We start from the raw sequence: 12,669 nt of genomic DNA, 5'->3' as shown, positions 1-12,669 counted from the left end.
GTAAACTAGGTGGAGGAGGACGCACAGTATGCTTTACAGGCCTTGGATGGCGTTCAGTAGCAGCGTTCCATATATTTGTGAGCACATCTTGTAAAGACACAATGAAAGAAGACTTCAGAGCTGCTTCAGAAAGTGACAGGAATGAGGAGATAAATGTGTTCCGAGTGAGGGGAGAATTTTAAGGCGGACTAATGACAATGTGTCTTTTACTGTAATAAGTATTTCTTTCACTATTCCCCGTATATTTTGGTCACGCTCCTAAGCGTCTTTCCCCCAAGATGTGAAAGCTGTTCTTCAGTGTTCCGTAATTTAATGGTGGAGCCCCACACAGGTGGGTTAGGAGTTGGTAGAAGAAGCAGAGGCCACTGCAGAATGGCCTCCAGTTGTGGGTTTCACCCCCTAGTCCTTTCTGCTGCTGCCTCTCAAGGTAAGAAGAAGCATGGCAGGAGGAGAAGGCTCCAGGACTAGAGCAGGGAGCAGGGCAACCTCTCTGAGCTCTACAGGTCCAAGCCTGGAAAACACCTTTGAGTGCCAAGAGTCAGGCTCCTGGGGATGCCCCAGCCCACGCTCTGTGACTAAACTGGTGGGGACAATGGAGGGAGGGGCCAGCAGGAAGCCTTCCAAGCAGGCACAGAGGGAACTTCCAAGAGATCTGTCCTCCCTCCGGGAGCCCCTCGGTCTTTCCAGGCTGGGGAGAGCCCTGGCGGCCCCACCCGGGAAGGATCCGTACCACATCCCCCACACGGGGAAACCCAGCCCCTGCCTGAGAACTGAGGGAGCTGCCTGATGTCCCTCCCCTTGCTTTCTGTCCTTCCTGCCACTTGCCCCCACAGATAGGACACCCCCACACCATCACAGGACAGTCCTGATTTTAAATACTCTTTGCTACATGTGGCTGACCTTGCATTCAAGCTCCAAGTCAGAAAATGTGTCACATCCAGTATCTGATTTGATAACTGCTTTCTCTCCTTTCCATTCTTATTCACTGGTGTCTAATAAAAGTTCCTAACAGCGTGTTGAGAACCTTGTCACCATGTGAAAATCCTCTTCCTTAGCACTGCTAAGTGCTCGAGACACAGTTAGGAACTGACGTTTGAAACACACTGATCACAAGTCCTAGATGTTCTACACCCCACCACTCTGGGACACCAAGGCAGGGAGATCCTGAGTTCAAGCCCAGCCTGGGCAATTGACAAATGAGAAAAGACGGTTCTCAGAATATAGTAAAAACTGCTAGGGGTGTAGCGCGGTGTGTAGACACTGAGTTCAATCAACCAGTCAGTCAATTAGCAGAATCCTTCACGTTCCTAGTGTATGAATCTCCAGGCTTTCTGAGAGCCCTCCCCACACTGTACTGTGAGCCCCAGTCAGGCCGGTGTCAAACTGCCCAAGGTCACTCCCGTCAGCTTAGACTCCGACGCAGTGGTCTCTGTCCTTGTCTCTGATTCATCGTCTGCCCTCCTCTATCCCCATAACTGATCCATGCGGTCACCCTGTAATATCTCTATGGCATAAGCATTGTTTTCTTTTTTGTTGTTGTTGTTGTTGTTTTAGCAAGGCATGTTGGTACATGCGTAACTCCAGCTACTTGGGAGGCTGAAGCAGAAGGATCACAAGTTCAAGCCCGGGCCCTCAGTAAGCCCTTATCCCAAAATAAAAGATAAGTGCAGGGGATATAGCTCAGTGGTAGAAGACTTGCCTAACACATGCAAGGGCTTAGGCCTCTATTTCCACACCTTAAAAAAGGTTTTTTTAAAGCTCAGGCAGGAGAATCATTTGCAAATTTGAGACCAGCCTGAGCTACAGAGTGAGCCCAAGGCCAATATGAACTGCATAGTGAGACCCTCAAAAAGACAAAAAGAAAAAAAAATTTAAACATTTGTTCTAGCTCCCAAGCTATGCTAGGTACTGCCGATGGCGTTTTAAAAGTTCAGACCTCTCTCTGCAAAGTTTCCATCCTGTTTATTAACGCAAAACAGAGAAAAATTATCTCTATGCTATTAGTAACTGTGAAGGCAATTTCCTATTTAAGAGCGTGTAATTATCAGGGAATCCTATTCATGGTGTCTGAGACCTCAGCTGGTACAGAAATGAAGAAATGTCACTGATGCCTATTGAAGAAGTCCATGCTATCTAGTGTCCTGAGCCGGGGACTTGCTTTCCAAAAAGTCATAGAGAAATTGAGCCGAGGCCGGCACCGTGCAGGTGCTTGTGGAGACCCCTAGGAGGGGTCTCCCATCCATCCCATCAGAGCTGCAGGTTGTATTGGGATCAATTGTTTGTGCGTGGCTGCCACCACTGGAGAGGGAGGAAGCTGGGACGGTTTACCTGCTGTGTTCTATAAAACCTGATACACCTCTGCGTTTAGAGACTCCTGCCCCTTGCGTCTGGGCACACACTTCCGTTCACAGATACGACTTCACACCATTTCGTTAAGATGTTTCTAGGATTATTTTTTTAAAGGACCTCAAAATCCTTTTTTGTGGGATCTTCAAAGTGTGTATTCCTCCCTCCCGTTGTTATTGCTTGAAATCCCAGGAAAGATTGAGGAAGAGGGAGGAAATAACAAAATGAAAACTACCCACCCTCATCTGTCTCTGTCGCCGATGAGCCTGGCTCTAGCTTATCTGCAAGCGGGAAGTCTGAGGTCTGCTTAAGCCCCTTCCAGGGGTCTGCATGGCAGAACCACTGCACTTCAGTGCCAGTGCAAGGGTCGGGGGAGACCTTTGCTCTCAAGATTTTTAAATAAAATGCACAGCACCCCCTAGGAAGTACCAGTGCTCTGCAGAGCAGGATGGCTTGTTGCATTCACCACTCAAACAAAATGTAACTAGCAGGAAGGATGGGGTGGCTGTGAGCTTCTTGAATGGAAATGCAGGGACACCAAACAAAGCAACCCGGTGCATGGAATTGTGAGGGCAAAACAAAGCAACACGTCCTGTGCCTGAGGAGGGCTTGGCTGTGTGCTCCATGAGGGGCAGTTGAGTCATCCTCAGTGTGACCCACAGGACGATGAAGAGTGTGGCTGTGGATCTTTGATTTAAACACAGTAAAAATACAAACCCGCATCCACTTCTGTTCTGGGGAAAAACACATCACGCTCTGCGGGCCCAGCCTCGCCTGGGTCCCGTCCACGCCGATTTACGCAACTGCTCCCACATTCCCATACCCTGCTGCCAGCACTTCCTCCCATTGTGGAGGTTTATTAATAACTAACGTAACAATGCGGTGCTGGCTGTCTGACACCGCTGGGCACAGAGAGCTGATCTGATGGGCGCCTGCCAGCTCTGGATCCAGTTGCAGCCAGCTCTGCCCATCCTGGTGTAAATCACACAGTGTTTTTGTTTCATTCTGCTATTGTCTGCATCCTTTCTCCTTGTTTTTGCCCCTACTGTGTCTCCTTCCTGAGCCTTTTGAGTTCTCTGTGATCATCCAGCTGTTGCCTCCTTTTAGGTCTAACGATGAGCAGGATTCCAGGGGCCTTCACTTTGGCCATACCCTGTCTTCGCTGTTGGGCCCGGCCCACCAGGCTCTGCCAGAGGAGCCGGTGCCCAGGGTTTGTTTACTCCAGGCCGTGTGCTGAGGCCGTGGACAGTCTGTTCCTGCAATGGATGTTTCTGGACTCGTTTGAACAGGGCTCGCTGAGTGGAAGTTGAGGTGGAGACAGAATGGTTTCTCCTCCTGCTCCTATTTTAGGAAAAATAAATAAAGGGTGGAGGGGAACCCTAACAAAGTCAGTTCTACGGCTGTGTTTATATCCTTGGGTGTTACTAGTGAAGGAGTATTTGCCTGCTAAGGAGAAATAGGACAGATAGACAACGCGGACTCTAAGGGAATGACTTTCCAAAGCTGTGACTCTGACTAGGCATCAGGGGAAAACTGTTTCTCTGGCCTCTTGGAGGGCTGCTCTGCTCCCACCTAGGTGGGCTCTGTCTTGAGTTCCCCTGCACTGGGACCACTGAGGCTCATAGTTACGCCCTAAGACTTCAAACTGCGATGGAGCAACAACCCTGGAGCCAGAAAGGCCAACTCTCTCCTTTCCAGGTTAAGGAACGGGTGGCAGCATGCCTGTAGTCCTGCTACTCAGGAGGACGAGGCAGGAGGATCACAAAGTCAAGGCCAGATTAGGCAACTTCGTAAGAAAGTCTGCGGATGCAGCTCAGGGGTAGAGTGTTTGCCTGGCATATGTGAAGGCCTAATGTTGCATCTCTAGTGCAGTGAAAAAAGAAAAAAAACGGGAACCGTAGGAGTTAGCTGTAGACTGTTGTTTCAGTTAGATATCTAGCCAGATGCTGTTCATTTTTTAAAAAGGAATCTGTTCTATCCTTGGCCTCTTTAAATGACCCCGGTACCCTTCGTTCTTTGGTGCAGGAACAGTGGAGACAGGGGCTCTCCACAGAGAGCAGAGCTATCCTCACGTTTCCTAGCTGTCACCAAGATCACTTGCTTCTCAAAGAGTTCAATTTCAGTCCCCTTGAAATGACTGATTTATTTCTAAAATTTCTACACCCTATGAAAAGTTCTCCATGCATGCCTTCTTTACACCGAGAATCACACTGAGACCCACCAAGACAGTCCCCAGAGACCCTCGATGATCCTGCTGTCTGCAATGTGGCACTGTTTGCTGAGTCTCCTGGGACTTCTTTGATGTAAGGAATTCATCCTCCAGGATTTGTCAGGGAAATAAATATCCCTTTATCATAAAAGAGAGTTCAGACCTCCTCCCACATTCATTCCTCAGTGTCTACAGAAACTTTTCCCTACAGTTTTTCCAGACCTGCAGGGAATGCGTTTTCTATTATCATTATTATTTCTGTTCTATTTTCCCCCTAGAAGTCCACACACACACACACATTCTTATTTCCTGCCTTGTCTTGAGGATATCAGATAACTTTCTTTTGGGTGGCAGTGCCTGTTTTGAATTTCCCCTTCCTTCCAGAGAGAGGAGTGCCCCTTGTACTCTCTGAAGCCAGTGGCCTGGTCCTCAGTGTTCCCACCCCAGTCAGCAGGACCACCCTGTATCCACAGCTGAGCCACAGGATCTTTGCATGACTGGAGGGGCTTCTCCACCGCAACCCTGAGCAGCCCCTGCCACTGGTTGGCCCAGAGTGGGCTGTGCCTTCCCCCAGCATCCTTCCACTTCCAGCCGGCTGTGTGCAGCTGCCCCCTGGTCTGACATCTGGAAAGTGGACATCAGCAACAACAGAGGTGGTTCCATGGTCTCCAGTACTGTCCACAGTGTTGGCTGGTTCCATCAAGGGATTTCCAAACACTCCCTGAAAATGACTTCCTAGCTTGGAATGAAACATTCAGTCTGTCTCTCTGGTGATGTGGTGGTTTGGTTTAGTTTTGTTTTCGGTGGTGGAACTGAGGGCTGAACTCAGGGCCTTCACGCAGAGCTACATCCCCAACCCTTTAGTTATTTTTTATAGGGGACCCTTAACTTATGAACTTAATTTGTTCTCGAAGGGTGGTTATTACTCAAGTTGGTTGTGAATCAAGACTGTTCTCATAAGAAATAATGGAATACCCATAATGCAGTCCAAACCTCTCAAAGCACCCTTTAACTAACACTTTCATAATAAAAAAGGGTGCAAAATTTACCAGGAACACCAATCATTTTCCTAGTGTATACACCAAGAAGTTATAAAATCTTTACCAGGAACAGTTTCAGACTGTCCAAGTCTCCATCCAGGTGGACACCTTTTTGGTTTGCAGGAAGGGAGGACGGAGTGGGAGGTGGTTGCTGTTTGGAAAGAGAGGCCCCTTCCACAGGAGGATCAGGAACCTGGCTCTGGTGTCCTTTCTCTCCTTGGGACAGTCTGTAGCCTGCTAGGACCTGCTTCTGGGTCATGAGGATTCAGCCTTTTCAGATTGGTCTAAACTTGTCTGTTTCTCTTTTCTTGGACGGTGTTCTTTCCGGCTGTGGTTGTTTTCTTTACCTTCCCTTCCTCCTTCAGCTTCTTTTCTTGCTTTTTTGGGGGCCATTTTGATAGCAGTAATCATAGCGATTATATAAAGCACTGACCAAAATCACACCCACAAACCTATACATCTGGCCTGGACTGACGCTTACCTACACTTTCCTGGCATTGAGAGTCTTCATTTACAAGTGCACCAGTGACCAGCATTTGGGTCATTTGGGTCATAAGTCTTGACTTTAGGGGTCGTAAGTGAAACCGAAAATTCAGGTCATGACCCAAATTGTTTTTATGTGAGGCCAGTTGTAACTCAAGGGTTCACTGTAGTTTGAGACAAGGTTTCGTTTAGAGCCCAGATGGTTCTTGAATTTGTAATGGTCCTGTCTCAACCTCCCAGAGTGCTGGGAGTGCAGGTATGCACCACCACACCCTATAGGACTGTCATTTGTTTGGTTGGTTGGCTGGTGGATTTTAGTTCACACTGGCCTTGAACTCACTATATGTCACTCGGGCTGGCCTTGGACTTGCAGCAGTCCTCCTGCCTCCGCCTCCTGGTGCCAGGATTATAGACATGCATCGTTGCCCTTGGCAGGTCTATCTTTTTATGGCAGCTTTTTCGCCTCCACATCAGTCAGATTATTGGTGACCTATTTCAGTGATATTCTTTGGGTTTTGATTGAAATGTGATCACAAAATAGCCTAAGCCAAAAGATTATATTCTCCTCTAGTATCAGTCAGATGGATGTTTCCTGGGTACTAACAGGGAGGAAGGGTTTGCTGGAGAGTGAACCCCTGACACTCAGTGTTCCTAGCTGTAAGTCAGAGAAGGAACCCAACTTCTTAAAGGGAAGCAGTCAGCAGCCATCCACGCTCAGCTTGTCCTTGCTTGTCCACTCTGTCCTCTCCTCTCCTGCTCTGTGGCGTCCTCTAGAATTGGGATGTCAACCCCTAATGAAAGCTGGAAACACTTTCTCATTAGAATGACTGCTGATGTCCATATGGTCCCGCCTATGTCCTGAACCTTCATCTAAGCATCTTTCAAGCATGACCTCTTAACTCTCCCAAGTTTTCATCCTCAATATGTAAGGGAAGGAGCTGAAACCTTAGGAGGCTGTGTGACCCACTTGGGTCCTGGAGTTCATCAGGAGCACAGGGGGAACACAGCAGCTTCTGCACGGAGAGCCCCCAGTGCCAGACTCACACACACTCCTGGGCATTTAAGTACTGTTGGGTACTGCTTGATACCTAACCCCCAGAATCATACATTCTGTGTAACTCCCAAAACTATTTAGAACACCTCGATTTTTCCTTAGCCTCCCACCAACTCATCAGATTTGGACATCCCTCCAAGCAGCTACCTTGGCTACTGTGTTCTCTGTCTAGACACCTTGAAATTTCGATCTTCTAGACACAGGGAAGGAGGCGTCCATCCATCTCCCTACTTCACTAACCTTAAAGACAGTTCCAATTAAACCCCATTTGGCATTCAGTCTTACATATATTTGCTTTGGCCTGTTGATAAGAGAAGATGGGAAGTCTTTTAAGCACTGGATGCTGATTAGATCTGCTCTCCCAACCACAGGAGGCTACCGCAGGGAATGAAAGAAAAGACCAAAAGATTGGCAGAACGCTTGTCTTTTCTGGAGGTTTGGATGAGGAAGAGAGAAAGAGCGCAGATTATACTGTGTCTATGACTCCTCTTTGTAAAAACTTCAGAAATGACAGCAGTAAGAGGCAACTACCCGAGTAGGTTTTAACTGAGATGCAAATTCTTTAGGTTTGGCGGAATCCTGGCAGGCGGTCAGTGGAGCACTTTATAGATAAGACTATGATGGCTCCTAGAAGTGAGTAACCCCTCTCCCGCTGCTTAGCAGCAAAAACCTGAACGTCTTATCCATCAGCCCCTCCCAAAGACAGCAGGTTTACCCCACTTTAATTTCTAAGGGGCTGAACTTACACCATGAAAGAGATTTGTACATTCAGATAACTGGCAGTGCACAATACAGCAGGAGCAGAGACGGCCCGTTCCATTCTGTTCCATCAGCTCGATGCCGATTTAAACTTCTTTCTGTGTCTACAACAAGGTCTACATGTTCCTCCCACTTTACTTGGGAGCCCACCACTGACCTGAGCCCCGGGGCTTTCCTCAGGCTGTTTCTTCCAAAGGGAAAGAGGCAGCCAGCTGGAGAGTGAGCTTCTGCCCTCTGACGTCTGGCAGCCTTGTTTCTCTGCCTTCTGGCTCAAGGAAAGCCAAGGGGTGTTGGCAGAGGGCGAGGTGCCTGCTTAGCATTACCAAGCAGTCTGGGCTCCAATGCCTGGGGAGCTTCTCTCCACGAACTGTCACTGGGCACTTGGCCACCTCTCCTCAGAGTGGCCCTGTGTGCCTAACCGTGGGTAACAGCCTCCCAGCTTGGTTTTCATGAGCTGGGACACGGAGCAGCTGGGACACTCAGGGCCCAGAACAGTGGATCTCCTTTCAAGGTGTAAAGGCAGTGGGGCCTTTTTCCAATCCAGTCTGACAACCTGTGGCCTTATACCCATGAGTGTGGAGGTGCTCTGGCTTGGGGAGTAGGGAGAGGAGACCAGCAGATCCCCGACCTGATTCCCATCTCTGTCTGTGGCAGCCCCAGAGGCATAGCTGCAAATCCAGGGCTCAAGAAATAGAATTTGAAAACATGGTCTACACCTCTGTTTCTCCTGTCTTCAGGTGAGCTTTGGAGGCCAAGCAAGTCCTCCTGCTCTGAATTGCAGTGAGGAGCTTTTCTTTGAGCTGCTCCTACCTGAGCAACTCAGAGGAAGGCGCTTCAGTGATTTCTCTCTTTCTAAGTCTACTAGGGTGTGTGTGTGTGTGTGTGTGTGTGTGTGTGTGTGTATGCACTTGTGCCAACTGTGCCCTGGACTGAGGGTTTACCTGCCTCAGGCGCGGCACCAGGTACCCCACATGCATGATCTTATACAGTGCTGAGTGCCGAGGCAGGAGGGCTGGTAACTCCCCTAAGGTCACGTGGTTTAGACTTCATTAGATCCAAATCCTTTTTATCCTCTGCGTGTCCACAGTGGGCTCACTTAGCCACTTCGCAGGGACTTGATCCCCAGGCAGTAGGTTTCTCTTGCAGAGATTTCCAACCTGAAGGTACACACAGGTGTTAGGCTATGGTCAGCCTCAGAAAAGGACTCAGGAGCCATTTGGCCTGCCAGGACCTTGCCCATCCTATGCACTTTTGTATTTAGGCTAATTATAGTAAATAATAATTTAGGTAGCATTAATCAGCCCTGCACCTAAAGGCCAGATTTTAACTAATCCCATAACTGCAGATCCGGTCACCCAAAAATTGTGCACTTTTCTTCCCAGTGTTTAATAATGTGACTTTTGCTGTTCTTAAACATAGTTAATTCTTAGGTTTGAGTTAATAAATCACCATTTCCTACTGAGAAGTTAGGTGGGGGTGAAAGGGGAAACTGAATTTTTCACTTGAGCTCGAAATCCTTTAATCTTCTTGGGCCTGAGTGTCTCCTGGTCTGTTTTTCAAATCTCCAGTCTGACTTCCTTGCAGTATTATTTTACCTTCTTATTAAATTTTTAGCTGATGGGAGAGAGAGTACCTCATTAAATTTTCCTGTATCTTCAAGTGGGATTGGTGACTGTTACTGAGAGAACCAGATTAAGATTCATAATGATTTAACCTTGTCACACTAGATGGATATAGACTGGAGATATTTTAGTGCTGATAAGCACAGGGTAATTGACTTACAGAGCTGGAAAACCTGAACCATTGCAGAAAGGGGAGCCTGCAATAATATGCAGGCTGTGTTCCATGAACACGTCACCCTACTGATTTAGTACCTGAGAGGCACAAGTGAGGTAATGGAGTCTTGGTGAGGACCAAGCTTTTGCTCTTAAATTTAGAAACCTGTAGCTGAAGCGTATCAAACTGCAGCAGAGAGAGCCACAGCCATGATTCGGAGCCAGAAGGTCGCTTCAATGAATGAACAACTTAAAGACACTGGACTTTTTTCCGGGATGAAATATAATTTAATTATAGCATCTAAATATGTGACAGATGACATTTATTTGCTTGTGCATTCAAGCTCATATTTATTTGTTACTGGGGAGGTGTAAAAATGGTACATTCCTACAAGTGATGGATGTTCTAACTGCAAGCTCAAATGTACTGTGGAGAGAAAAGAACAAAGCCATGTCAGAGTCAAAGTGCACTTATACACTAAGGGAACTTCACGGTTAGGGTTAGAAGTGTCTAGTGGCATGGTGATGGAGGGGATATATGTTTCCTGCCCAGAAATCCTAAATCAAAGAGTAGGATGGAATGTTCAGGGAAGCGTTTGAATATAGCACAGCTATTTGGTTCAAAGCCTTCTGTGGTTCTTATTCAGATGTTTTCGTTACCATAGAAGAAACTGAACCAAATCATTGACTCTGGGAATCCCAGTCGGATTATTCTCACATCTGCCACAAGGTCACTGAACTGTCCAAAAATTTTTGTTGTTTCATATGGAAATACAACTCCTATTCCCCTCCGAAGGGGAAATAAAAGAAGAATTCTTCCTGGACTTTTCTTGGGATTGTTTTGAATATTTTAATTCATGGCAAATTGATACCTTTAAAATACCAACTGTCCAATCCAGGAGCACAGTGCATTTATTTAGTCTTTAATTTTTCTCTGCAGAGTGTTGTAATTTTCACAGAAGGGATCTTGCCAACTTTAATTAGATTGATTTCTGTAGGCTTTCAGGGTAGTTTGCCATTGTTGTCAACAGCAGGGCCCGAACCCCTTGAATGCACAATAACACCTGCTTATTTATATCAGTTCTGCTCTCCATGGGCATGAGAAGAAAAGCAATAATCAGCTTGCCCTTTTCCTGGGAGGCACTGTGCCTTCCCTAACCAATGAGCAAGGCTAAAGAAGTCTAAGAGCTTCGTTACAGGAAACCTATGCAAGGATCTAAACAAGGCGGCTCAGAAATTATTCTTTTTGGTCTCACACTCCTGCCTTTGGCATTTCAGATTATTTTCCTTTTGTTTGGTTCACAGTTTCCTTTCTTCTACAAAGGCTTCATATCTAGCAGCCTGCTGTGGGAGTCATCATAGATAATCTATGCAGGAAAGCACAGGAAAACTACGTGTAACTTCTATTCGGAGATGGTGTGTTCATGATACAGCATTAAGTTAACAAAATATGATGAAATGCAAATTGTACTTTTAATATACATATTCATAGAAAAAAGGCAGAAGAAAATGCCAACGAGTGGTTACTTCTGGGTCACTAGTTTATGGGCTATTTTTCTACCTGCCTACATTTTCAAAACTTTTATGATAAACAGACATTATGTTTGCACAAAGCAAAAACTCAAGAATTTAATTAAAATCAACACTTGTAAATGGATGAATGAAAAACAGAATGATGAGCTTGAACTTTCGTTTTTCATTGTGTAAAATGTATTTGAAATTTGCTAGTGAGATTAAGACAGGCATGTGACATATTTTAAAATAATCAGGAAAGACAGACTTCTTTTTCAGGGCTGTCAGTCCTCTGAGCAGCCATAATTCCAGGCAGTGCCTGAACTCTCTCCTCCCCTGGAAGCTGAGCACCCCCACTGCCCCGATCCCTGGTGTGGGACCCTGCTAAAGTGGCCCAGGTGGACATCCTCTGTCAGCTGCTCTTTTTAACCCACTGTTTACCGGCAGGTTCTCAGGAGTCAGACAGCTCTCAATCGGCCAAGAAGGACATGCTGGCTGCCTTGAAGTCCCGGCAGGAAGCACTGGAGGAGACTCTGCGCCAGAGGCTAGAGGAGCTGAAGCGGCTCTGTCTGCGAGAGGCGGTGAGCAGCTGCGTCTGTGTGGTTTGCAATGTCCCCTCCTAAGAGATGTCCTGGGGAGGTGGGGGCTCCCACAAATGCTGTACACATGCCCCCTTCTATGACAAGCATAGCGGTAGCTGAGCCAGTGACGGTTGAGGGACCCTGTAACCCACCAAAGCTGGTGCTCATAGAACCTTAACGGGACCTTCCAGAGGCCAGACGTCAAGCCAGAACAAGCCATGGCGCATGCACACACACCCCCAGAGTTCACAGAGCACACTCCTGTGTGCTCTTGCCTTTCACAGGAAATGACCTGCACTCCCCAACACTCTGGGCCTGGATTTATTGTCGGCCGTTTTTTCTTTTCCTGGGGATATTGTTTATCTGTGGATGGAGCATCCCTGCTGGTCAGTTACCCAGGATACCACATGAAATGTGTGAGTCCCCTTCAACCTCAGGATCTACCATCTCTGACTTTCATTTTTTAAAAGAGAAATCATCACCTAGTGATATGTTTAAATTCTGTGGAAAGCTGTCTCCCCGAGCCGTGACTGCCCCAGGTTCTGTTTTCATGAGCATCTAGAGGACCCGGAAGTCTACTTCTGCATTTATGGAATCTCCATTCTTTCTTCTGCTTGTTCAGTGACCCTCTATGAAGAGTCTCGGGACGGCATTTTTAAGTGTAGCACATACTGCGGTGTGTGTGTGCACATGGACACAGTGTGGGAGGTGCGCTCCTGGGAGTGGTCGGGTGCCCCATAACAGGACAAAGAGCTCTTCTGGGAGCCAGAGCTGAATGAGGAGGAGGTGGAGTTTCCAGCCAGCCCTGAGACGTGTCCCCTCCCCCAGATAATAATGCTTTGCAGAGAAGGAATGAGACGCAGGTCCACAGAATGAGATCACGTGACATTTCAACTTGGCTTAATTATGG

At 47.2% G+C, this 12,669-nt stretch overlaps 1 protein-coding gene across 11 annotated transcripts in view; it reads left to right on the top strand.

The window, feature by feature from the left end:
• Positions 1 to 12,669, top strand: part of Frmd4a (FERM domain containing 4A) — a 561,761-nt gene that overhangs the window by 523,865 nt on the left and 25,227 nt on the right. For all 11 annotated transcript variants that reach the window (XM_063253783.1, XM_063253785.1, XM_063253781.1 and 8 more), the window contains one exon: positions 11,626 to 11,759. In XM_063253783.1, coding sequence (XP_063109853.1) covers positions 11,626 to 11,759 — 134 coding nt within the window. The remainder of the gene's footprint in view (positions 1 to 11,625; positions 11,760 to 12,669) is intronic.

Source organism: Cavia porcellus, unplaced genomic scaffold, assembly GCF_034190915.1.
Source record: "Cavia porcellus strain 051 isolate PalLab524CR breed Dunkin Hartley unplaced genomic scaffold, mCavPor4.1 scaffold_7, whole genome shotgun sequence".
In the NCBI taxonomy this organism is placed as follows: domain Eukaryota; kingdom Metazoa; phylum Chordata; class Mammalia; order Rodentia; family Caviidae; genus Cavia; species Cavia porcellus.
Note: the sequence above shows the minus strand (reverse complement) of the source record. Positions and strands in the feature narration are given on the sequence as shown.